A 27793-nucleotide genomic window follows, 5' to 3' on the forward strand; every position below is an offset into this window, starting at 1 on the left:
ACAGGAGAGATGCCTCTCATCAACAGACAAGGAAATAATAATGATGGCTTTAAGTCCACACTAAATAACATCTTAAGACCTTGTGAGGATGTTATAACAGGCAAGTTGATGAAATGTGTGGCAAACGGACCTTATTTATAGACATCACACTTAAATATGACAAGTGTAGCTAAAGAATAAATACATTATGTCATTCGGGTTTGTTCTAAGTAGTCCAGCATCAGGATTAATTATTATGCTTCTTACCACCTCTTATGGAAATAAGGCCACTGGTATTCATGAATAGACTAAGTTTTAGCTACAAAATAATTAGCTGAGTACTTAAAAATATTCTATACATTTGCCTATTATAGACCCATATCTGGTGAGAAAAAAGTTTAGAATCTCTCTTTCACACAAGTCTCATATAAAGAAGGTTCGTTTACTTAAAGGCGCACCGTGGAGTCTTTACAGCAAAAAGTCTGTAGCATGTTGTTTTTATTAAAGAGTCGTTTAAGGAATTGCTTTCACACTTACCGTTTACCAAGGTGTTTAATTCTCTCGTAAATACCACAAGCACCACTTCTCTAATATAACATCTTACCCTGATCCCATTTTGTTATAGTATATTCATTATAATATCTTAAATGTAAGTCAGTGTGTTTAAACTGGCACTATTCAATACAGATAACATATCAATTTCAATGTGTTTGCTTTGACTTATAATGAGAGACATTGTGATAAGTACTTTCCCTCCCCAACATGGATGGCTGGGTTCGTTTATGTAAATTAAGCTAGATTTTAATTCTATCAGGAGGACGGCCCTGTTCTCTACCCAATAAAAACGGACCGCCGCTGACACCTGGTTATAAACACAGGAAGGATTCCAAAGTCCTAATCAGAAATCAGTAGAAAAAAACGAAGACGCATCTGCAACAGACACACGGAGGCAGGCGCGATGACTTCCAGTAAAATCGAACTCCCTGGTGAAGTGAAGACCGACGCCGATGCCGCTGCGCTCATGGCATCTCTCCAGCTGATGCCCTCGCCGGTGCCCAACGCGGAGATCAAGTACACCAAGGTCTGTGAAACAACTTAAACTTACTTACTCCGAGTCACATATTATGTTCAATGTATCATATCTCTTCTATTATGCAGAATATTTCCCCCCTAAAGGTATTTGTCTGTAGATGATAGACACAATTTTCAAAGTGTGTAACTGCCCAATTTAGCCAATGTCTTTGCGCACAGTACAGGTGATTGAGTCCGGTTTAAAATGTTCATTCAAGTTTTGGAGTTACCCTCGTAAAATTGGTTTCAGATCTTTTCTCGCATTCATTGCTCAACTCATAGCATAGAATACAGCTCAACAACATGTGGCGTACAGTATGTGTGAAACTTTTCTAAAAGTTATCACATACGGCCACATCGAGTGTTTTCCAAGGCATGTTTGAATGATTAACAGTGCTGCCAACATAATTATATTGCACAGGTGGTTTTTATTTCACTTTTATATTCACCATGACTCATATAGTCTGTATGTCATCTGCAGTGGCTACAATGAATAGTATTTATCACAGGTGACAGCAGTCATTTAGTGAAGGTCAGCATTTTTTCCAGATAGAATGTTGTCGTTACGCAATTCTGTCCAGATAGAATAAACGTCCCGTAACCTGCCGTTATGTGATTGATAATAAACGCATGTTATTAACTATTTATTGATTATAAACATGATTCCCAGGTATCTTATATCACTTGCATACAATTAGAAAAAATACCTTGTTGCTGTGATTCATTCACACCTGTAATTGCAAAATACGATTGAATTGAAAATGTTCACTTTGGAATATATTTTTGTTGTAAAAATCCATGGTTTGGTCTGATATACATTTGATAGGCCTATTGTCATATTTTATCTTAAGTGTGCTTTTATTTCGTTTCAAAATATGTATTTAAACTAATTGTATTCAATCATATCAAAGCTTGAACATAAAATGAGGAGGGTCTTGGTTTCTTTGCCTACCGTAAGAAGCAATTTCACTGGTTTCAGAACCCCTTACGCATGTTGTAAATTCTATTAATTTTACTATGATTCAGAATAAGTTATTAGATTCACGGAATTAATTGCAAAGTCGTGGTGTTCTAGTCCATTGTTGTCCTTAGAAGTCCGCATGACTCTTCTGACCTCATGCAAAATTACGCAAGAACACTTGATGAAATGTGAAGACTTATTTCAATCACAAGTCTCATGTTTCCTACATATTTTATTTGATGTGTACTCTATAGCCTAGATATTGTATTTGAATGGTATTTGAATAGATTTTTGTGCCGTTACACTTGTGGTTGGTTATTATGGGCTCCGTTGGCGTTTAAGTAGGCCTACACAGCAATAGCAGGAATCAGACTCCAAGGGCTTCCTCTGAAAGTGTCATATTTTTGGTCATTATTGTTTCACAAAATGTATCCTTGCATTTTGAGGATTTCATTAATGAGAATAATATGTGATGTCAGTATAGACCCAGTATAGGCTGTTTCTCAACTCCCCCTTTACTTACTGCTGGTATACATTTAATCAAATCACTAGGACTTGACTGTAGAGTCACCATCCAAACATGTATAATAATGTGGATGTTTGTCTGTTTGCTGTAGCATGGTTCCTTCTGCAGTTTCAAATCCTATGCTTTTATTGCCATGAGTGTGAGTAAAGGGCACTTCTTATTGAGGAGAGCTCCATAACAGCACAATATGAAGTACAGTGTTGTAATCAGTGTTAGCCTCACACCTTGTTGTTGTAAGTTCAAAGGGCACTTCGCTGAGGCAACAAGCAACTTACAGTGGTCTACTCGCCATAAGAGGAGAACTGGTTTAGCATGCCTGTCTTATGTGCACAGTCATGCTATCAGCTCTCCTTCCCTCTCTCCCTCTCTCTACCTCCCTCATGCTTAGTATTATTTAAAAGAATGCACGCAAAGGGTGGAATGTATAGGAGAACCTTTAGGGAGCGCAGGGCTTGGTGAATTAACCCCCAGGAATTTGAATCCTCCAGTCCCTGTTGGTTTGGTGGACATGGGGGGCAGGAGATCACTGATTTATGGCCACCCCTGATGCAGGCGCTCCTCTCCTCACACCCTGTTCATGTTCTATCCAGCCCACCGCCTGCCTGCCAGGGGGAGAATGAACACTGCGATCAGGGTCCTTAGCTAGGAAAGAGCTGGCCTTCTGGACTGTGGGCGCATGCTCTCTGTGTAGCCCTATGCATTCTTCCACTCCTTGTAGGCTAGTTGTGTGATGTGCCTCTGCCTTTTGCAGCCAGACGTCCAGTAGAGAGCTGAGAATGAACATGCTTGTAACGCAGCTCCTTGCACTCAGGGTTAGAATTGTTTCCTTGGTCTCACATGAGCTTGAGTATGTTGATGTTTTTTCTACTTACTGTAAAACATGATCGTTGATAAGTGAATATGAATACAGTTTGAGATAGTCACCATGACTGGGCATGTCTTTTTTTCAGTCAACAGTTTTGTTTTGCAAATGGATGTTACTAATAGTGTGTCCTTGAAGATATGGCCATAGTATGTTTAGTACCAACAGTGACTGTAGAGAGGTGTGAGATAGAGAGGTGTTATCGCCATAGACGCTTTATCCTTGTCCCTTTCACTGAGCAATGAACTGTTTGCCGTCAAAGAGACATTTGTGTGAACATGTCAGTTAAGCGATCTCCCTCCCTGCGTGGGATTGTGCAGATCAGTGAGACTTTGGAAGGTCTGCTCAGGTCTCACTTTGCTTTGTTATAAAAAAATTCAAACTTTTTCACACCCCGCTCTCCTGTAGCTACAGCCGTAAAAAGAGGACGCTTGGGTCTCTGTTCCTCGATCTACCCTACCCCCACTTCACCATAGCTTGTGGCCTAAAACCAGCTGGGTAGTAAGAGTCAAAGCCAGTATAAAAACATAGCGTTTGAATGGTCACAGGAGAGTCGGCTTTAGAGCTCTCAGTCTGTGAGGTAGTCCGCAGGACTGATAGCGCCACGAAGGAAGCCATAAATTAACCTACCCCGATGGGCATTTATTGATGATTTGAGCTTTTTGCAGAGCGGGGAGAGAGAGGAGAAGGATAAACTGTGTGGTGTATAGTTAATGAATGGAGACAGAGCCAGTGTTCTCAGGGTTTTAGGGGGTGATTTCTCTGGCCCGGGTGGCTTCTCACACCGCTCAATGATTAGGAGTCGTTAAACCAGACACCTAGAAGAATAAATCTTTAGAGATGGAGGGAAGGAGCATTTCTGGCACATTCTCCTTCAAGTTGTTGAGAGAGACACCTGGAAATGCAAAGTTGAGGTCACAAAATGTGTTTGATTTGATACTTAGTGTGTATGATCCTGCATAATGTTTGAGCGGCCAAGGTGTAGACATTTTTCTGTCATTGTTTACTATAAAACTGTCATGCAGGGATTCCTCATTGTCAGTAGGACAGAAGTAGCTGAAGTTAATGGTAAACTGGAGTCACTGTAGCACGGTTGTAGTTTAGTGTACTTTTACAGATGTAGGATCTTGAGTTGAGAAAATAATCCTGCAGCAACAGGAGATGTGAATTATTATGTGGATTATAATTCATGAACATTTTTGTAGGGGTTGATACATTTTTCGTAAGGGATAACCAAGTCTGAAATTTCAAAGTAGATATTACAAACTTCAGAAGCCTTTCTAAACTTTAAATACACCACAAGTTTTACTGTTCCAGCATTGCAGTTCTCCTGTAACAGGGTGCTCAAATTAAGATCCTACACCTGTGAGCGTACATAGACTGTGGGGAATGAGGACTATAAATCAGTGAATCCTGGCAGAGGAATTTGGGCTTTAATCCAAATAGGGTTTAATTTTCAACTGTGTCAAATGCAGTGAAACAGGAAGAGCTATGCGTATGCAACCTTCACAATGTTCAAACATACCAGACTTTAACTAGACGCAGTGCCATGCTCATTATATAGCTTCCCAATGTAAATAATGGCTTTTATTTTCCAGATTGGCTTACGTTAACTTTAACGTTAATAGGAATCTATAACCTGCATATTGAAGCAAGGGAGGGTTTTGTAAACTAATCTGTGAGAAGTCCAGTCAGTCAGTCAATGTGGATGAATGAAAGAGGCCCCATCAATCCGTCACTGATTGAGATAGTACAGATGAAGGCTGGGGCTCCCCAATGCTAGGTGCTGTCCACTGGGCTGTAAATTCTGGGCCTGTCTCACAGTGTGGGTCAGTGACCTGCCTTGCCAGAACCTGACCTGCACTTCTGGAGTTTTTCACTTCAAAACCACCATCTTACTGCGATGAACATCAAACAAACCCCAAGGTGGAGGACACTGGGAGACTGAATGATTTATCACAACTAGCACAGCGAGTGTTCACTTTTTCTTCTTCTCTCTCTCCGATTCCCTCTCTTTCTCGTTTCACACTCTCCCCCCTTCTTTCTCTCCGACACACAGTCACAAACGCAGTTATACACATCCCTGGTTGTGACAGGGTGAGCTTGGTACCATGAATATGTCCGTCGTTGTGAAATGGCTGTTTGTGCAGTGAGTGTAAATTATCGTCTGAGCAGAGGCGTCAACATCGCGTCGCCTGTCTCTTAATCACTCTTTAAGGAAGCCCGGTGACAGGGAGGTTATCCCATTAACTTCTATACCTTAAGTCTTCAGGCCGGTTGACATGGAACGTGTAAATCCTTATGGTGTCATTGTGAAAAACTGCTGGCTCCATAAATCCTCTGATATCCATAAAAAACTCTCCCCTCTAGAGAGTCTTAGATACACAGAGAGCAGAAGTCTGCCAGACATGAAGTCATAGTCACCAGGCCCCAGTCACCCCTTATCACTAGTGGATCACTGTAGTTATATTCTACCCAGATGACATTTATTTGTGTTATTTCTCCCACTGACAGAATGTAGTGGAAGCATAGAATATTCTACTCTTACTTCAAGGTAATATTTTGATCATTTGAACCCTTAGAAAAGTATGGTTAAGTCTTTCAGTCTTAAAGGCTTATGCTCTTTATGAAAATCGGGGATTTGATATCCCTAATATTATTTTATGAAATTAGGCTATTTCTTTAACACAGATATTTATTTAATTAGGATAAATGTTATGTTTGAAATCTGCACAGATGATACAGCTGATTGAAAGACAAACTCAGTGTACCTCAGTGAAAGTGTCAATCTCAGACTCTGTAGACATTGGCACCACATGGCGGCTTAGAAGAGGCTGTGCCGCCCAACTCCAACTCCCGCATGTTCCATCCATTTGAACAAATGACAATTCATATTCAAACACAGTTTCCTATTGAATTTCTGTTTCTTGCGTTAAGGAGTGAGGGGGAACAGATTCAACTTTCTCACCACACACACAGTCAAGACAAAGATGTTTGCCAGTCGGTGACAGCGGGGTCGTCCCCTCCACACCCAGGAGAGCAGGGTGGCATTGTCTCCGGGTGTGTGAATGGAAAACATGAAGGTTCTATGGTGTCAGGAGGACTGGGGAAAAAACACCAACTGGGCTCCAGTTTCACATGCCCTCCCCTCGCTTGTAACAGTAGTAATTATAAATGTCTTGAAACAGATCCAGAAAACAGAGCGGAAATAGAGGTCCTGTGATAGGAAAGGATATGAAACTTCCTGTGCAGACGAAAGCTGCAGGTGCCCTGATCAGGATCCGTCTGGCTGTGGAATCTTGGCCTGCTGTGTATAAACATATATGTATGTTTTTAACTCTCTCCTGCCTCCTGAAAATGGACGAGAAATGAGTCCCATTAAATATTCCTTAAGCGTGTGAGCCATGAGAAGACGCTAGAGGCCAAACAGATGTTTTGCTGGCTGCTGTGAGTACTTTGGCATCCCCTGCCTGCCCTCACTCCCAAGTGCAGTTGTGGAGCAGCCTCCAGAGAGATCACAGTGGCAGATGAGAAATGGATCAGCAGGACTGCGCCTTGAATTCACTGAACTGATGGAACATTACTCTTTAGTTTCTCAATGTCTGCTGATTGCACATGTATTCTCAGGGGACTCCCAAATATATCTACCTTTTGCTTGGTCGAGGTGATCACCACCTAGTCCCATTGCATTGAGAGCATGTTGTAGATAAGCAGAGCTTATTTTCATATTGACATTTGTGCCCTGTATAGTGAACAATAGAGCCACGCTGATGTGATCAGAAACATGTATTCTGTAAACCTTATGTTCATCGTTGGCTTCAGGCACGCATGTCTCATCATTTCATCAGCCAAACAGACAAGTACTGTCAGCAATGTGAGATTGACAGTTTTAACAGAAAAACATGGGGGTTGCTAAATGTTTGCAGCTGTCCTGTGGCCCATGCATAAAGTGTTGACCTATCTGCAGACTGTCCAGTTCCCATCCACGCCAGGCAGCTCTCTCTCTCTCTGTGTGTTGTAGGAGGATCAGATGTCACGGCTGCACCGGGAGCACAAACTCTGCCAACTTTCTGTAATACCAAAATGGCCTGCGTGTTTACCAAATAATAAGAAACCACACAGCTTGAAGCATTCCCTCATGAGCACAAATCGATTGATTTAATTCAGTGTAAAGGTTCTATGCATTTTTAGCAGTTGTCTTCATGTTGGTGTACTGTGAGAGGTCTGGATCCCACCACTTGTTTCCTTTCCTATTTGTACAATACACACAACATATAACTTTCCCATGTCAGTTATCATCTTAAAACAGGCTTTGGGACTGACATACAGTACCAGTCAAAAGTTTAGACACATCTACGCATTCTCGGGTTTTTCTTTATTTTCACCATTTTCTACATTGTAGAATAGTAGTAAATACATCAAAACTATGAAATAACACATTTGAAACATGTCGTAACCAAAAAAGTGTTAAATAAATCAAAATATATTTTATATTGTAGATTCTTTAAAGTAGCCACATTTTGCATTGATGACAGCTTTGCACACTCTTGGCATTCTCTCAACCAGCTTCCCCTAGAATGCTTTTCCAACAGTCTTAAAGGAGTTCCCACATATGCTGAGTACTTGTTGGCTTCTTTTCCTTCACTGTGCGGTCCAACTCATCCCAAACCATCTCAATTGGGTTGAGGTCCGGTGATTGTGGAGGCCAAGTCATCTGATGCAGCACTCCATCACCATCCTTCTTGGTCAAATAGCCCTTACAGGTGTGTTGGGTCTTTGTCCTGTTGAAAAACACATGATAGTCCAACTAAGCACAAACCAGATTGTCACGTTCGTTATAATGAATGGACCAAGGCGCAGCGTGCGTAGAGTTCCACATGTTTTAATCAAAGAAACTCACCAAAACAAATACAGAAAACAAGCGAACCGTGAAGTAATTGCAGTGTTAACAGGCACTACACAAAAACAAGATCCCACAAACAGGTGGGAAAAGGCTGCCTAAATATGATCCCCAATCAGAGACAACAATAGACAGCTGCCTCTGTTTGGGAACCATACCAGGCCAACATAGAAAACGAAAAACTAGAATGCCCACCCTAATCACACCCTGACCTAACCAAATAGAGAAATAAAAAGGCTCTCTAAGGTCAGGACGTCACACAGATGGGATGGCGTATCGCTGCAGAATGCTTTGGTAGCCATGCTGATTAAGTGTGCCTTGACAGTGTCACGGGCAAAGCACTCCCACACCATCACACCTCCTCCTCCATGCTCCACGGTGGGAACTACACACGCGGAGATCATTCGTTCACCTACTCTGCGTCTTCCAAAGACACTACGGTTTGAACCAAAAATCTCAAATCACCGGTCTAATGTCCATTGCTCGTGTTTCTTGGCCCAAGCAAGTCTCTTATTATTATTGGTGACCTTTAGTAGCGGTTTCTTTGTAGTAATTCAACCATGAAGGTCTGATTCACACAGTCTCCTCTGAACAGTTTTGATGTTGAGATGTGTCTGTTGAACTCTGTGAAGCATGTATTTGGACTGCAATTTCTGACACTGGTAATTCTGCAGCAGAGGTAACTCTGGGTCTTCCATTCCTGTGGCGGTCCTCATGAGAGCCAGTTTCATCATAGCGCTTGATGTTTTTTTGTGACTGCACTTGAAGAAACTTTCAAAGTTCTTGAAATGTTCCGGATTGACTGACCTTCATGTCTTAAAGTAATGATGGACTGTCATTTCTCTTTGTTTATCTGAGCTGTTCTTTCCATAATATGGACTTGGTCTTTTACCAAATAGGGCTATCTTCTGTATATTACCCCTACCATGTCACAACACAACTGATTGGCTCAAACGCATTAAGAAGGAAAGAAATTCCACAAATTAACTTTTAACAAGGCACACCTGTTAATTGAAATGCATTTCATGAATCAGGTTGAGAGAATGCCAAGAGTATGCAAAGCTGTCATCAAGGCAAAGGATTGCTGCTTTGAATAATCTAAAATATATTTTGATTTGTTGAATTTTTGGGGGGTTACTACATGATTCCATATGTGTTATTTCATAGTTGTGATGTCTTCACTATTATTCTACAGAGTAGAAAATGGTCAAAATAAAGAAAACCTTGAATGAGTAGGTGTGTCCAAATTTTTGACTGGTACTGTAGCTGTTATTTTTTTCATTTTGCTAGACTTGATTGGAGCTAAGACATGGTCAATTTATTTATAATGGCCCCTTATCAAAGGCAGTGAGTACTTATATGGGGATAATTATTTGTATACAAATGAAACCGCCATGTGTGGTGAGAGCAAGGACACCACGGGGGGATGGGAAAAACAAAAAGAAAACACATCATTTCAAAATTTGCACTTTTGCACTTGAGTTTCCATCTGAGTTTTTTTCCCCTTCGTTTCTAAATGAACCTAAAAGCAATTTGAAGAAACGTTGAGAGTTGATTTAGTGTGCAGCCTTGTCGTCTTAATCAACTCTCTGAATGGGACGAGACAAAAGTCTAACAGCCCCCTGAGCCCCGAGAGGGCCGAGCCAAACGGTGGCTGATGGTTGTCCTTTTCTAGCCATGATTTAGATGGCGGCCTGGTCCACTGTTCCCCTGTTTTATCCCCTCTCCTTCGGCGGTGCCTTGTGAGAGGGGTTACGCCGTGCATAAAGCTACCCACGGACTGCATTCTTGCTCAGACTGTCGGGGCTGTCAGGGGGCTCCCCTGATTTAGGACGTTCCACTACAGTGGCCCCTATAAATTTTAAAACTAATTCCGTGCTCTATAGGGCTTTCTGTTTTTGTAGCAGGCCCTCAGCTCCTCGTCGTCACTGACACTTTTATGAAGTGCTCTTAATGAGAGTCAGATTAAAGGTGGCCCCCGATGTTAGGCGCCTGAGAACACTCAGCTTGGATGAACTGGAAGAGAACTCACTGAGAAGGCTAGGCTGGGGCTGGGAGAGAACTCACTGAGAAGGCTAGGCTGGGGCTGGGAGAGAACTCACTGAAAAGGCTAGGCTGTGGCTGGGAGAGAACTCACTGAGAAGGCTAGGCTATGGCTGGGAGAGAACTCACTGAGAAGGCTAGGCTGTGGCTGGGAGAGAACTCACTGAGAAGGCAAGGCTGTGGCTGGGAGAGAACTCACTGAGAAGGCTAGGCTGTGGCTGGGAGAGAACTCACTGAGAAGGCTAGGCTGTGGCTGGGAGAGAACTCACTGAGAAGACTAGGCTGTGGCTGGGAGAGAACTCACTGAGAAGGCTAGGCTGTGGCTGGGAGAGAACTCACTGAGAAGGCTAGGCTGTGGCTGGAAGAGAACTCACTGAGAAAGCTAGGCTGTGGCTGGGAGAGAACTCACTGAGAAGGCTAGGCTGTGGCTGGGAGAGAACTCACTGAGAAGACTAGGCTGTGGCTGGGAGAGAACTCACTGAGAAGGCTAGGCTGTGGCTGGGAGAGAACTCACTGAGAAGGCTAGGCTGTGGCTGGAAGAGAACTCACTGAGAAGGCTAGGCTGTGGCTGGGAGATAACTTAGTGAGAAGGCAAGGCTGTGGCTGGGAGAGAACTCATTGAGAAGGCTGGGCTGTGGCTGGGAGAGAGGCCACTAATAAAGTCTGGGATGTGGATGGGAGAGAGCCCACTGGGGGCCTGTGTCGATTCTGCTGTCTGAAATGACTGTGGGTCCACTTTGTGTGCTGTGCTGGGATGTGTTGGACGAGGACCCTCAGTGGGCATGTTTCTATCTGTTGTGTGTGTGGGGAAGTGTTCAGGGCAGGCTAATACAGATTCATTGAAATGGTATACAAGTTTGTATGGTATGGCCCGCAGAGTGGTACAGGCAGATACCGAACACCTGAACACTCAAACATGAGTTATTCATGTGCAAGGTTCTTCTTGTAAAGCAGACAACTGCGGGAGAGAGTGAGTGGGAGGGAGTGAGAGTGATGTCTGTGTGCTGAGTCTTGAATGGTTTCCAAGCGAGCTGGCATTTTATACCTGCCCTAAAGTAAACACTCCTCACAGTTTACAGCCAATTAAATTGTGCTTAAGCCTCTAAGTTTACGTTGGTAAACATGTTGGAGAGCTAGAGAGGCCTGGGCCAGCGGGACACTTGAACCCTGCTTTCAGTTCTGCTCTCAGTGTATCTTTTCTCCCTCTCAAATAAAAGTATGGTAAGAGCACATGTGTATACAGGAGGATTTAAGCCAGCAGATGTTTTCTTAACACCCCATCTATCAGACAGACTGACATTAATTAAAAACAGTGTCTGAGGAGTCGCTGTGATAGACCAAAACATGTCAATAAGCCAACGGGACAGAGACATCTTTAATTTACCTTACTCTTACATAAGACATCCGTCACATTTGTATAATCAAATCACACCAGTTTGTTAGGGGGCTTTTAAAATGAAGCTCAGAGGACTGTTATTAAACTCAGGCCAATTCCTTGAGATATGTACCATTTCTGTTTTTTGTCTAAACATTTGTTTTTCTTGGTGTCTTTATTGAGCTTGAAAAGAGTCCGTTTGGAATCCCAGGTGGTTGTTTAACGGACGGCTTGCTTTAACGCATCACAGAAACCAAGTGTGGCCTGTGTTTTATGATCTCATAAACGAGCAGCGATGTTGTGAAACGTGTGTCTCTCTCTCTCTCTCTCTCTCTCTGTGTGTATATGTTTATGTATGTGTGTGCGCACGTGTGTGTGTGTGTGTGTATGAGAGAGTGAGGGGGTGTCTGGTGTCTGATAGGGATTTATCTCTCCCCCACCTCTTTGTCTAGATGTTGGAGTACTCCCCAGAGAGCCATGCGGGGCAGGCAGGAATCTCTGTCCACATTTCCACAGATTCTTCCTCTCTCTCTCTCTCTCTCTCTCTCTCTCTCTCTCTCTCTCTCTCTCTCTCTCTCTCTCTCTCTCTCTCTCTCTCTCTCTCTCTCTCTCTCTCTCTCTCTCTCTCTCTCTCTCTCTCTCTCTCTCCCTGCCTGTCTGGCTCCCTGCCTCTCTGCCTCTCTCCCTCCCTTACACAAGAACTGAGAGGCACTTGTAGGAGCCAGGCTCACTCTCACTAGACTGTTTATCAGGAACTACCATTAGTTACGGAATAGGTTGGTTTTTTTGCACCACGGTAACAAAACAATACGTTTTTATTAAATAATATAACACACATTACCAATGATCCAACCTTACAATTATGCTCCCTCTCAAACTGATCCCAATAATCTAATCATGAAACACAGCACATTTCTTATTTGATCAGGTAAATACTTCTGTCTTGATTCAGCATTTGTGTGTTGAGAAAACTGCACAAGTAAAATGTTATACCAGGGCCCCTGTGCCTCTTTAGAGCAGGAATGGCTGAATAGGCTCTGGAGAGAAACAGAGCTGCTCCTATAACCACATTTCCCCTCTCACATGGGCCTCTCCATCCTGTGTACTGAACGCTGCATCTTTTCTCCCTGCAGATTTTCATCAACAATGAGTGGCAAGACTCTGTGAGCGGAAAGACCTTCCCAGTCTACAACCCAGCCAGCGGAGAGCAGATCTGTGAGGTCCAAGAAGCAGAGAAGGTATTGTAGAAAATAAAAACAAATCTGTAGTTTCTGCATTCCCATATCTTATATTTTCAGAAATGAAAACACAGGTACTTTCCCTTGCAGTGTTTGAGGATTAGATGTTTGTTAGACAGAGCTACGCTTGGGTTTTCCACACGTGTTTCCCACCACCCCTGTCCTGGCATCCTCTCCTTCATGCATTGTCCATGTGTGAGTTATGTGTCCAAAAAAACAAGGAAAGCAAACGGGCAGGGAGTTTAGTCTAATGTGGTTTGGTTCTCTGGCTCGGCTGCTCCTCCTCTCCTTTCCTAAATCAGCACCTCTGTGTAGAATAACTGAAGCAGAACAAGCCTTAAACATGCAAATGGAAGATCCATTAAGTATCATTCGGAATAGACAGACACATTTTATTTGTCTCAATGGAGGTGGAGAAACACCTGTTAACTGGATAAGGTTCTATCATTAAACTGTGTACTGGATACGGTTTCTCTGTTTCTCTACCTCAGGCTGATTCAATCATTAAACTGTTTCTCTGTTTCTCTCCCTCAGGCTGATTCAATCATTCAACTGTTTCTCTTCTACAGGCTGATGTGGACAAGGCGGTGCAGGCGGCCCGGCTGGCCTTCACCCTTGGTTCAGTGTGGCGGAGGATGGATGCGTCAGAAAGGGGTAGACTGCTGGCTAAACTGGCTGACCTGGTGGAGAGGGACAGTGCCTATCTAGCAGTGAGTCTACCACAGTGCTCTAAGTCCAGATCCCGGACTTCTTTGTTTTTGCAACATGCTCAAAGGAACATTCACTATACAGTTCAGATTCCTTGACTTTTTCACATTTTGCCACATTACAGGGTTATTCTAAAATTGATTAAATAAATAAAAAATCCTTAGCAATCTAATGACAAAGCGAAAACAGGTCATGAGACATTTTTACAAATTTAAAAAATAATAAAAATGTATGTACTTATTTACATAAGTATTCAGACCCTTTGCTATGAGACTCGAAATTGAGCTCAAGTGAATCCTGTTTCCATTGATCATCCTTGAGATGTTTGGATTCCACCTGTGGTAAATTCAATTGATGGGACATGATTTGGAAAAGCACACAACTGTCTATATATGGTCCTATAGTTGACAGTGCATGTCAGTGCAAAAACCAAGGCATGAGTTCGAATGAATTTTCTGTACAGCCCCGAGACAGGATTTTGTCGAGGCTCAGATCTGGGGAAGGGTACCAAAAGATTTCTGTAGCATTGAAGGTCCTCAAGAACGCAGTGGCCTCCATCATTCTTAATTTGAAAAAGTTTGGAAGCACCAAGACTCTTCCTAGAGCTGGCCACCCGGTCAAACTGAGCAATCAGGGGAGAAGGGCCTTGGTCAGGGAAGTGACCAAGAACCCGATGGTCACTCTGACAGAGCTCTAGAGTTCCTCTGTGGAGATGGGAGAACCTTCCAGAAGGATAACTTTCTCTGCAGCACCCTACCAATCAGGCCTTTATGGTAGAGTGGCCAGACGGAAGCCACTCCTCAGTAAAAGGCACATGACAGCCCGCTTGGAGTTTGCCAAAAGGCACCTAAAGGACTCTCAGACCATGAAAATCCAGATTATCTGGTCTGATGAAACCAAGATTAAACTCTTTGGCCTGAATACCAGGCATCACGTCTCGAGGAAACCTGGCACCATCCCTACGGTGAAGCACGGTGGTGGCAGCATAATGCCGTTGTAACAGTTTTGCTTCCGTCCCTCTCCTCGCCCCTACCTGGGCTCGAATCAGGGAGCCTCTGCACACATCGCTCTACTATCGCTCTACTAAAGCCGTGGCCACTACTTTGAGGTCTCAGAGCAAGTGACGTCACCGATTGAAAAGCTATTATCGCACACCCCGCTAACTAGCTATCCATTTCACACCGGTTACACTGTGGGGGTGTTTTTCAGCGGGAGACTAGTCAGGATCGAGGCAAAGATGAACAGAGCAAAGTACAGAGATGTCCTTGATAAAAACCTGCTCCAGAACGCTCAGGACCTCAGACTGGGGTGAACGTTCACCTTCCAACTAGACAAAGACCCTAAGCATGCAGCCAAGGCAATACACGAGTGGCTTCTGCGTAAGTCTCTGAATGTCCGTGAGTGGCCCGGCCAGAGCCCAGACTTGAACCCGATCAAACATCTCTGGAGATACCTGAAAATAGCTGTGCAGCAATGCTCCCCATCCAACCTGACAGAGCTTGAGAGGATCTGCAGAGAAGAATGGGAGAAACTCCCCAAATAAAGGTGTGTCAAGCTTGTAGCGTCATACCCAAGAAGACACAAGGCTGTAATTGCTGCCAAAGGTGCTTCATCAAAGTACTGAGTAAAGGGTCTGAATGGTTATGTAAATTTGAAAACATTTCTAAAAACCAGTTTTTGCTTTGTCATTACGGGGTACTGTGTGTAGATTACAGAATAAGTCTGTAACCTAACAAAATGTCAGCACAATAACAGTTAGTTGGGAGTTTCATGAAATGGGTTTCCATGGCCGAACAGCCGCAGACAAGCCTAAGATCACCATGCGCAATGCCTAGTGTCTGGACTGGGACTGGTGTAAAGCTCGCCACCATTGGACTCTGGAGCAGTGGAAATGCGTTCTCTGGAGTGATAAATCAAGCTTATCCATTTGGCAGTCCAACGGACAAATCTGTGTTTGGCAGATACCAGGAGAACGCTACATGCTCGAATGCATAGAGCCAACTGTAACATTTGGTGGAGGAGGAATAATGGTCTGGGGCTGTTTTTCATGGTTCAGGCTATGCCCCTTAGTTCAATTGAAGGGAAATCTTAACTCTACAGCATACAATGACATTATGGACGATTCTGTGTTTCCAACTTTGTGGCAACAATTTGGGGAAGCCCCTTCCTGTTTCAGTATGACAATGCCCCCATGCACGAAGAAATGGTTTGTCAAGATTAGTGTGGAAGAACTTGACTGGCCTGCATAGAGTCCTTACCTCAACCCCTCAACCCCATCGAACACCTTTGGGATGAATTGGAACGCCGACTGCGAGCCAGGCCGAATAGTCCAACATCAATGCCCAACCTCACTAATGTTTGTGTGGATGAATGGAAGCAAGTCCTGGCAGCAATGCTCCAACATCTAGTGGAAAGCCTTCCCAGAAGAGTGGAGGCTGTTATAGCACCAAAGGGGGGAGCAACTCCATATTAATGGCCATGTAATGTACCACGGAAGATCAGAGAAGGATCTTCATGAGACCCCCTTAAAATATAAAAGTGTCCATTTTTTACTTGAGATAATAATAATAATAACTTGAATCTTTAAGGCATGTTTCTAGACATCCTATGTCACTTTACATTAACATAAATGTTTTCAATTTAAAGCATATTTTTTCAATAATTATTGTAAAAAAAGAACAGATTTAAAACAAATGTATTGTGACAGAGAGATGTCAGAACAAGGGGACTGTTTTAAAAGATGCCGGAGAAAAGCACTACGCTTTTGCCGATGTGGTTATAATAGTGTTAAATCAACCTAATAACCCTAAGTCTTAAAGGTTGATTTATAGGCACTGTAGCATGATGTTATTTTAGTATCACGTTTCCCCCCGGAGATAATCTTAAGACCCACTGTTTCTTGGAAAAAACAAAAAGACAAAGATTGTGTTTAAATATATATTTCTCTCCAGACTATAGAGTCCATGGACAGTGGGAAGCCTTTCCTGCCCACCCTGTTTGTGGACCTCCAGGGAACCATAAAGACGCTCAGATACTATGCTGGATACGCAGACAAGATCCATGGAACGTCCATTCCAATGGGTAAGTCTATTCCAACTCAGGCTTCCTGACTGTACGTTATGTAGCCAAAAGCACATTGAATTCTTATTCTCTTCAATTTCAACGAACTAGAACCCAGGCAGAATGTTACAGGTCAGAGGTATGTGGTGGATGCCAGTGCCAGGTGAAGATTACTAGTTAGCTAGCAGCAGATAAGCGGAGCACCAGGCTTCTCTCTGGGGGCCTGCGGGACAGGAGATGAGCTGTGCTGAGGGCACAGAGGTGATGTGAGGGTAAATATGGCTGCTCCCTGGCCAGTTATAAATCTGAGCCTTAATGGTCGCCCTCCTGTTGAGACTGCCACCAGTGGAGCCCAGTGACAGGACTAAAGAGCGAGGGCCGCTGGCTGTTCTGGCTAATTTAAAGCATCGCAACGGGGAGTCTATAGGAGTTAGGACAGCCACTCCGCAGCTCTGTCATAGACAACCATTAGCTGGGCGAGGGGTTGGGGTGGTGTTTGGGTAGTAGATGGTTCTCAGGGACCCACCTGAGGACCAGATGGGGTCTGCTCACTGAGGGTCTGGCATTAGAGAGTCTATACAAGTCATCCACACTCTTTTAACAGGCATGTTAAGTTATTGTTTAGTAGCCAAGAAAACAGAGGACCTAAGAAAGACAACCTCCTGGGACTAGCACTGTGGTCTGGTCGCTCTTCAAGCCCCTCCTGTGTTTCTTCACCAAACCCAGCCAGTCCTCAGCTTGTTCAGAGTTTGTCTTTAGCACTATTCCAATGTGCAGCAGTGTTACAGAGCAAACAAACAGAACTGTTTCTGTGGCCTGGATGATTTTGAGATGTCTTATCTTGGCCACCAGGGAAGATGAAGCAATTGGCCAGTCCACCCTTGGGCCTTAGTTCCAGGTCCAAGCTCCTCCTCCTTCTCCTCCTCTCTGGAGCAATGCTTCATCAGCTGAAGCCATAGCCATCCTGTTCTCATGAACATCACATAACTCTATTGTAATAAACACTGTTCAGTTTTCTACCACTCCATAGCGATTGTTATTACTACTGTTGTAGGGAATGAATAAACATGGCACACCCTCAACGAGTATCATCCTTTACTCTGGTAATGTAAGAGGAATTAAACTATCCTTCCAACTTAACACCCACTGCTTTCTCCTGACTTTAAACAGAGTGACACGTATCATTTTGCTCAATGTAGCGTGACAAAAGAATGGTACTGTGTGATGTATTGCCTTTTTAGATCAAGATGAATTGTGTTGGTCAAAAGCACAACATGGACACCTGGTGTTTGATGTGTAATCCGGTCACTGCTCTGCTAACGTCTCATACATGCTCATTTCCCAAACCCAGCTTGAGCAGAGGATAGTAACGAGCCTTGTTCTTGTGTGTTCCTCTACAGATGGAGACTATCTGACGTTCACTAGACACGAGCCCATAGGAGTGTGTGGACAGATCATCCCTGTGAGTGTGCCAGTTTGTTTTCTATTCAGATGTCTAGTCTCAGAGGACAAATCTAACAGTCACTCTCCCACATCTGCAAAGCTTCCCACTCAATATGCAGTGAGAGGTGGATAGAAGGAAAGGTGTTGGGATGGTGGTGGTTGTGAGGTCTGGGACAGAGGCAGCCCTGTTGTTAAAACATATTGTGCAGGTTCCTGGAAGTCTCTGACGTGCTTATCAGTGAGTGTATATTTGGGTAAATCTGTTGGCAGGCTGAGAAAGAGACTGTGTCAGATCAGTATAAGCTCAGAGAGAGAGAGAGGGGAAGAGGAAGGGGGAGAGAGAGAAAGGGAGAGTGGGGGGGCACTATGAAAGAGACAAGGGACAGGAGGACAGAAGTAAGAACAGAGCATTGATTGTGCAAGAGCTTGAGGAAGCGTGTGTGGGTCTGTGCTGAGGCCTACTGGGGTTCAGTGTAAAGTAGAAATAACACCCGCCTGTGTAGTACCATGACACGCTCTAAGGACTGCACATGTGTTGCAATTTCCTTGTTTTCTCAGTGATGTGGGAAGAGAATAGATAGGGCGGGAGAACATTTCCTGTCATGACTACGTTGGGCAAGTGAAAGTGAGAGTCTATGAGTGAGTAAGCGACGGAATGTGTGGGAGAGCAGGGAGAGCAGTGAAGAGTTATTGAGTATGAGTGAGCGCCCTTTGTCAAGAGTCTGATGTCCTGTGTGTGTGTGTGGGTGGGGGGGGGTGTTTATGTCTACAGTGGAACTTCCCACTGATGATGACTGCATGGAAGCTAGGTCCAGCACTGGCCTGTGGGAACACGGTGGTCCTGAAGCCTGCTCAGCAGACACCCCTCACCTGCCTGTACATCGGATCTCTGGTCAAAGAGGTACAGTACAGCACAATCACCACAGTAACCCAATCCTTAGAGCCTCTTTATCCACATCCTCCATGTCTTCTCTCTGTGTTCGGCCTCTCCCATTCTCTGAGACAGTGTGTCTCTCTTGCCCCTTGTCTTTTTGATGTTCTGTCCATTCTCTCTGGTCTGCTGGTAGGGAGGTTGGGTTGGGTCCGGATTCCCTAACACTGCCTGGGGTTTTGCTTGGCTCTCCTGTCCTCTCCTCTAAAGCTTGTTTCCTCTCATATTGTTTTGACAGGCTGGGTTTCCACCGGGAGTCGTCAATATTTTGCCAGGATTCGGGCCAACGGCAGGAGCTGCGATTGCTTCGCACATGGGCATAGACAAAGTGGCTTTCACAGGATCAACTGAGGTAATTTCCATGAACAAAGCGATTGACGGATAATCCACTGTCCCTATTGCTTTTTTTAGTGACACAGTGGCCAACATGTGCAGAGCAGCAGAGATGGAGGGCTTTGTAATTAGGGGACATTGGGTTCCTGTATTGAAGTCTAAATAACAAACAAACAGGTGCTTACATAAGCTGCGTGCCTTGTCATTACTTCTCACCACAGGGGGATCAGAGGTGAGCAGTCTGCTGCTGGACTTTACCACACACACACACACACTAATGTACACATACACACGCACACACTAATGTACACACACACACACACACACTAATGTACACATTAACACACATCTACACTACACACACGCACATGCACACGCACACACACAGACACACAGACACACACACACACACACACACACACACACACACACACACACACACACACACACACACACACACACACACACACACACACACACACACACACACACACACACATACTAATGTACACATTAACACACACATCTACACTATACACACACACACACACACACTAATGTACACATTAACACACACATCTACACTTCACACACGCACACGCACACACACACACGCACACACACACACACACACACACACACACACACACACACACACACACACACACACACACACACACACACACACACACACACACACACACACACACACACACACACACACACACACATATTGTACATACACTGACATACATAGACCCGTCACAGACAAACTAGCTCATAAGTGTACCAGCCAGTCTAATGACAACCTGCTACTGTACCTTACAGACATTGAGTTGTCTATCAGGTCCCTAGGAAAAACAGCCGCCTTCATAGACAGTGGAAAAATGTTGATGGAAAACTAGGAATGATCAACCATGTTAGGCAGTGAGCATTAGGAGATGTTGTGGTTGGATTGCATTCCTCCGTCTTGTGTGATCAGTCAGAATGACTGCCAATTCCATTCATTTAGATCATTTTATAAACATCTGTTATTGCTAACCACAAATGTACCCCCTCAGGCAGTAAGAGCACCTACAGTAATCTTAACATAATTATGAAGCGCCATAAATCGATGGATTTTATATGTTTTGAAATGACCTGCGTATATTTCACGTGTATCTGTCGTAAATGAAACAAGGTTTTGTAGTGTTTAGAGAAGCCCTAGAGTTTATAGTATCTTTGCTTTGACTCTGGGGATCTGTTTGGAGAGAAAGGGAGGAGAGTGACTGTGTGTGTGTGGTATTCAGCACCCCCCAACACTGCTACGCATGTGCAGACATAATAGATTGCTCTTGGTGATAAGGGGACAAACAGAAACACTGTAACCAAAGCAAACTAACATAATGTGGAGAAAAACATGTATTTAAATTGTGTGGTTGAATCAAATCCAGGCCTTTATTGAGAATATAAGGGATTTGTTTATTTATTTATTTTTGTTGCAACATCTCTGTCAAGCCCTGTACGGATGACAAAGACCCAGATGTCCAAATCATCTGAACGGTTATTAATGAGAACCTGAATGCAGTAATAAAGTTAATGAGGGTGAATAGGGTTTCAATTGATCCTCAGAGTCCATTCATGCAGCCCGAACTTAAGTAATTTAATCATTTGATCAATGCTCCATTACCTAACCAATGAACATCCACAGGGCTTTCTCCACCATCACTGTACATGCTACCAGGCAGCACACACATACGAGCCTTCCTCTTTTAAAATGTTTTTACCATCCACGGTTACAGAACATTTCCCCAAAAAGTGGCCAGTTGTCTTTAACTGCTTTCTCTGTTGTTGTTTCCTGTGATCTGGAGTCAATTACAGAGTGGATGAAGCGCTGCTGTGAGAGAATGTAGATGCCCAGACTGTGAGTCACCTTGGGTTTCAGTCACACCGGGCGAGAGGGGACAGTGGACACAGCATCCTCTGAGAGGCTGGAGGGGGTAGATGGGGTGGATGGGTAGAGGCTTGAAGGGGGGTGTGGTTTCAGGTGGCCATTGAGTCAGCGGTCCCTTATCCTTGTACTCACTCACACACACTCAGGGCTGTGACTCTCCACAGTAGCGGCGCAAGTGGGAGCCAGCCCACCGTGTCTCCTTTACACTTCAGTGTAACGTCATGTTAGTCAGCACCCCTTGAGCCCCGCCATCAAAGAAAGCGACAGCCAGGACAGCTTTAGAGACCGTGCTGCCTGCCTGCCTGCCTGCCTGCCAGAGGAAGGTTTGTCCTGCTGTCCCTATCACACAGCTGCTCTACCAATCCAACAAGAACACTCAGCAGGCTGCCCTGCTCATTTCCTAACACAGAGTAACGCAGTCTGGCAATATTGGGAAAGTGAGACATTCCAGTGTTAAACATTGTTCGTGCAAAGAGATGAGGCATCACTCTTTTCCACTGGGGGGACTCCCTCTATCTTCTTCCAGCGCTGGTCTTCTCTCTATCTCCTGGAAAATAAAATCATGTGTGTCAGTGACTCCTGGGTGGACAGGAAGTGTGCTTGTTGGTTTATGGTTACGAATGTTGCTCGCTCTCTTTCTCAGGCTTGTCTCTATTTAATAAGGATGTATCTCATCTCATGGTGTTGAGAAATAATGTTGGGGTCAATACAATACATCAGTATAATAAGAGCAGCTGGGCAGACTCAAATACTTGCAAGCGATTCATTTTCACTGAGAGCTCACGCTATGCATTACTAGAGAACCACTGTTTTTACACGTCTCCACTGTGTGAGTCTGGAGGGAGATGGGAAAGGGCTGTGGAATTCAGCAGTATTTGGATAATGGTGAGAGCACTTTTGATGAGGGGGAAATTGTGAACAGAGAAGTCGAAAGGAAAGCTCCTGCTGCTGTTTGATAAACACTCCCAACTCCTCAGATCATCCTCAGCATTCAGCGATGCCAGCCAGGGCAGTGTAGGCCCACGTTGCACCAAACAGGCATCACTTTACAACTTATCACAGTTAGGTGTTTCAATGTGCCACACGCCCAGGCTGCTGCTGCCACCCACACAACCTGTGGTTGCTTCTTCCTGCGCTTGATTTAAGAAGAGATGCTGTTCGCTGCTGAAACTTTTCTGCTGAAGCCTCCCAGAACCTGTAATAGATATTTTGGCTGTGTGTTTGGCACACTTGTGTTTCTGTGGGCCCAGTGGTGCATCCCTTGTTTTGGGCCTAACCAACCTGCTAAGCTATTTAATGGCTGCATCCATTTAGTGATCCGGCCACAGGTCTGCTTGTGTCTGCGTGAGTAAACTAAACCCAAGCCCCGGTTCCTCCCCAGGTCGGCAAGCGGATCCAAGAAGCAGCTGGGAAGAGTAATTTGAAGAGAGTAACCCTGGAGCTAGGAGGAAAGAATCCCAACATTATTTTTGCAGACGCTGATTGTAAGTTTGATGACACTGTTTTATTAGTTCCTCCTGTTTCCGCATAGGTGGTCGTCCAGATGGAAGCAGGGGTTCCCTATATGGCATTGCCTGATTTGAAAATAGGGTCGCGAGAGAAAGGCTGAAATAAAATGTGCGCTATAGATTGGGGTTGTAATAAACAGAGCCATTTCTGTTTTTTTTCCTGCAAATTTGGCTCTATCTTTTGAACCTTTTAAGCTTCAAAACATTATGATCCCATCACTGTTTCCCTCTACAATGCCCACAAGCTGTGCAGGACTCATTAGAACAGAGTGGACAAGACCAGGCAATAAATCAGACTGGGGGAAAATATTTTGATATCAAAATGGGGTCGCGGGACAAAAAAGTTCGGGATCCCCTGCCTTATTAAAGACATTGTCTTGATAGAGGGCCGAGGGGGATTATTTACAATCTTTTGTCCAATAATTTAGTCTGACATGCAAAATGAGACAGTGGATGTGTCCACATGGAGTGAGAGCTCTTGCATCTTCAAAAGCTTCCGCTGGGCTTCACAGGGCTGTGAAAACCAATGGATGGATGGCTCTCATGTTAGCTCTAAGTGTCTCACTGAACTGGGGGTGCCGGGGCTTTCAAATGCTTTCAGCAGCCGCGAGAGGGGCTCCCCAAGGCCCGTAAATCAGGAGAATGGAACCTGCCCTGGCCGCCTGCATCAGCCGAGACCCATAAATCACTGGGCTCCGTTAACCCCTTGCGTGCCATGGCAGGGGCCTGTCTCTCAGGTGTCAGATAGCAAATGTGCAGCATAGAGAATAGCTGGACAGTGGTAGAAAACATTCTGACCATGATTGTGCATGTGTAGTGTATGTGCATTAATGATATTCGCTTTTAATTCATGTAATTTATAAGAACCATATGGAATTTCATCAACATTTTTCATAATGTAATAACGTACTACCACATGCAGCTAAAATGAACTGTATACTGAGCCCCCTCTTACTCTTCTTCCTCTTCCTCAGTGGATCTGGCTGTGGAGCAGGCCCACCAGGGAGTGTTCTTCAATGCAGGCCAGTGCTGCACTGCAGGCTCTCGTATCTTCGTGGAAGAGCCCATCTATGAGGAGTTTGTGCGTAGGAGTGTGGAGAGGGCCAAGAGGAGGACAGTAGGAAGCCCCTTCGATCCCACCACGGAGCAGGGTCCACAGGTGAGGATAGAGGACCATAGACCCTGCAAGGGAGGGAGGAGTCAAACAATACCCTCTATGTCAAAACATATCAGTTATCGACACAATATGTGCATGACTAAATATAATGTATTTTATTTACTGTATGTTAAATATGCTCTTTTGGCTTTCCTTCTTGCTTCCTCCTTTTTCTTTCTTTCTTCCTCTCCTCTCCTCTCCTCTCCTCTCCTCTCCTCTCCTCTCCTCTCCCCGTCTCTCTCTTAATCCAGATCAGCCAGGAGCAGCAGAGCCGTGTGCTGGAGTTTATTCGAAGTGGCATCAGTGAGGGAGCCAGGCTGGAATGTGGAGGCAAAGCCCTGGGCCTGAAAGGATTCTTCATCGAGCCCACTGTCTTCTCCAACGTCAAGGATGACATGCGCATCGCAAAAGAGGAGGTACGGTGATACACTGACTGACTGGTACACTGAATGAATGATACAAAGTATGACTAAAACTCCCAGTATGACTGAAACATGACTTTCCATGCCCTATGATTTTACGGAAGGTGGTTTCCAAATAAGTTAAAATGTCTATTAATGGCCTTGCCCCCCACACACTTAATGGTCTGACTAAGCAAGGATGTCATCATGGAATGTTTCAACATGTCATCTTACAAATACTACTAACTGTCTACTCCAGATCTTTGGACCAGTTCAGCAGATCATGAAGTTCAAGACTATTGATGAGGTGATTGAAAGGGCCAACAACACAGAGTACGGCCTGGTGGCAGCTGTGTTCACCAGCGATATCACCAAAGCCATGACCATCTCCACAGCCATGCAGGCTGGCACCGTCTGGTAAGACCCTCTCATCATCATAACTATCTATGTGTCCCTGGTTAACCCCATAGATCATATAAAAGGTTGAGTCATATTACTGTAGCTTTTTACAGTATGTAGCTCATACAGTATTCAACTACACTCCACTCAGCATGCTCTTCATTTAACCAGTCTTGACAGCATTACCATTCAACACGATTATTAAACAATGCAGAAGAATCAAAGATGATGTTTGATGTATGTTTTGTGTATTTAGGATAAACTGTTTCAATGCCCTGAGCACGCAGTGTCCATTTGGAGGATATAAAATGTCTGGCAACGGGCGTGAATTGTAAGTATTATTTTCTGGTTCCTAGCCCACTGTCTGAAAGTGTGTGACCAAAGCCAAGCAAGTATTCATGTAAACTGTGTGCTTACAATAGAGAAAAGTTTTGGTTGCAAAATATTTCCAAATTAAGCTTTGTACAATAAGCTTGCTACAGTTCATTAGAAATCTGTTTCAACTGACATTGTGTGTGTATGTTTGCAGGGGGGATTGTGGCCTGAAGGAATACTCAGAGGTGAAGACCATCACCATAAAGATCTCAGCTAAGAACTCCTAAGGCAGCCGGCCACACCACACGTAGTGGAGGAGGACTTCCTCTGAGGCGCACCACTGACCCTCTGGGTGTCTGTCTGTGGTGGTAAAACACACTGATCATCCCAACTAGCCATGACCATGGGCAACTAACTCTATTGGCTGTGAAAACTCCCTGCCCCCTCCTCTCCCTCACCTCCCATGGGCATTCCTCACATCAACATCAGCTGTCTCCATCAGCCCGGTGTCCACCGGCGGTCTCAAGTTCACACCAAACCTCTTCTCAACCTACTGCCATCACCCACCTCCTCCACTAACCACACTAAAGCACTCGGAGAGACGATGGGAGAGGCTACTCTGTTCACGTCCCCCCCAAAACCCCCCTAACCCCCAGGAGATGGACACTCACAGACTTATGCACCGCACCTCCATCCCTGCTTTGCCCCATGTCAGCTAATCATTGTAGCGTGTTGGGAGGCAGTGTGGTCATGTTGTATCATTGTCAAACCTCCTACTGTATGTCATTATGTATCATTGCTTTGATTTGCCAGGTAACATTCATGGAAGCATATCAGCTCATTCCAAGACCACTGAAGCTCTCAACCTCAGAAATGAATGGATGAGTCCATTGAAACTGTTAATTAGAATTTGCAATTGTTGACATCTAATTGTTCATGTTTTTATTTGAACTTTTACTACTTAACACTGTATGTCAATGTATGACCAATGTAAACGTGAAAACAAAAATGGTTAACCTCTTAAAATAATTTTAGTCATACCTGCTAAGAAGAGGAGTAATGTATTTTAATCGTAATGTAAGTTTCTTATCGATGTCCATCTATGTTCATGTTTATACAATTATGTACTATGAAATTATAAGATATAAAAAATGGACCATAGATTTTTTTAGTAAAAAACGTTTTTTTCTCTCAAAAACCTGGCTCGGCTGTGTTTGTTTCAATGCCAAGGGAAGTAATATGTTGTGATATAGTGCAGTCACTTGCATCAAAGCTCCGTTTCCACATTCATGCCTCAGCTATCTCAGCTCTGACATATTGCTCAGATATTTCATGAGGTCGCACAATTTACAGTTCCGTTCTGGCCAGAGATCTGAAGAGGGTAGACAGGGTGGGCCCCAAGTCTCGTTTTAATATTTAAGTATCAGCAAGACGTAGTCGAGGCTGCTGTTGTAACTCATGGTGAAAAAGAAGAGGAGTTTACTCTCTTAACGAGGCATCTGGTGCAAGCCTTATGTTATGTCTGAGGAGGCACTAAACTGCAACTGCAGTAACAGAGTTAACAGAGATGCTCTTCTGGTGATTATTACAATGTCTTGAATATTAGTGTTAATCTTAACATTCATACCATGAAAGACAATTGTATATTTCTACAGTATGTAGGCCTGAGGATTAAACACAAACAATAACAGGCCTATACATCTGGTAGGTCCCTCCATGCAGCTCCTGCACAATGCTAAACACAATCCTAAACACTATGCTCTCTGGACACATATACATTTGCAAACAGATTTACTATTTGATATGCCAAAGACAGAATGAAAATAAGAGAACTCGGGCCAAGGGACCAATGGAAGGGATTAAGAATCAGAGTGTGTGCGAGAGGCCGCCTTGGAGGAGAGGAGTTGTGCAGATGTGAGCACCCTTCGCTGAAGCCTTCCCTTGGCAATGGTTTTTTGAAATGTCAGGGTGGATTTTCCCACAATCCCCCTGCCTGTCGGTATCTGTAGTCATTCCAAAGGGATGATGAAAAAGTGATCGTCTTATTACGGCACTCTGTTAGCTCAACAGGGAACGTCAGAGCAGGCCAGGGACACACGGACATAACCTCCAGTTAAGGACATCCGCTTAGAAACAAATCACACTGACAGGGACGTTCATCCTGCTGTTCAGACAGCTCCTTATCTCTCAAGCACCACGTTTTGGACTTCTGTCATCCCTCACATAGTGGAGAAGCTATTCCTTTTATCAACTTCAACAAAATGCTCACATACCTAATCAATACATTTTTGTCTCAGTGTTTGTCTCAGAGTCTGCTTCAGGATGGTCCTCTTCTATTTCTTTCCTCCTGAAAGGTTGTTTTTTGTTTTCAGCCCAGGCCTCTACTGTGTCATGGTATGCTTTAGCTTTAGTGAGATGGATTGCAGCACTGTGTGTGTAATGAACACTCACGAAGGAGGGAGGACTGTATGCGTAGAGCTAAGAGATTGCAGGAAAGGTCTGATCCTTCTCACTAGAATGTTGTGCAACAGTTTCTATACAAGCGTTTCACTCCAGCAGAGTATGAGCCAAAGCTCAGTGAACAATCACTTCTCCAAAGCCTCATCATGTTTCCCTCTCCAAATTAAATTGGTACAAGTTCAGGTGAACAC

General features: G+C 44.2%; 1 protein-coding gene across 1 annotated transcript; it reads left to right on the forward strand.

The window, feature by feature from the left end:
• Positions 1 to 26340, forward strand: LOC110506538 (retinal dehydrogenase 2). Its single transcript, XM_021586223.3, has 13 exons — positions 1 to 1060; positions 12851 to 12955; positions 13525 to 13665; positions 16615 to 16744; positions 18124 to 18185; positions 18939 to 19067; positions 19336 to 19449; positions 22745 to 22847; positions 23846 to 24030; positions 24279 to 24443; positions 24688 to 24845; positions 25084 to 25158; positions 25357 to 26340. The coding sequence occupies exons 1-13, from the start codon at positions 938 to 940 to the stop codon at positions 25427 to 25429; spliced, it is 1563 nt and encodes a 520-aa protein (XP_021441898.1). The 5' UTR covers positions 1 to 937; the 3' UTR covers positions 25430 to 26340.
• Positions 26341 to 27793: the final 1453 nt, after the last annotated feature.

This window comes from Oncorhynchus mykiss, chromosome 26, assembly GCF_057628025.1.
Source record: "Oncorhynchus mykiss isolate SJ-2025 chromosome 26, ASM5762802v1, whole genome shotgun sequence".
Lineage (NCBI taxonomy): Eukaryota > Metazoa > Chordata > Actinopteri > Salmoniformes > Salmonidae > Oncorhynchus > Oncorhynchus mykiss.

What these genes read in the sequence shown, in the direction of transcription:
- LOC110506538 (XM_021586223.3), top strand. Translation starts at nt 938, where the DNA reads ATGACTTCCAGTAAAATCGAACTCCCTGGTGAAGTGAAGACCGACGCC. An exon ending in TGCGCATCGCAAAAGAGGAG is followed by an intron (nt 24,444 to 24,687) that starts GTACGGTGATAC and finishes TGTCTACTCCAG; the next exon opens with ATCTTTGGACCAGTTCAGCA. An exon ending in ATGCAGGCTGGCACCGTCTG is followed by an intron (nt 24,846 to 25,083) that starts GTAAGACCCTCT and finishes TTGTGTATTTAG; the next exon opens with GATAAACTGTTTCAATGCCC.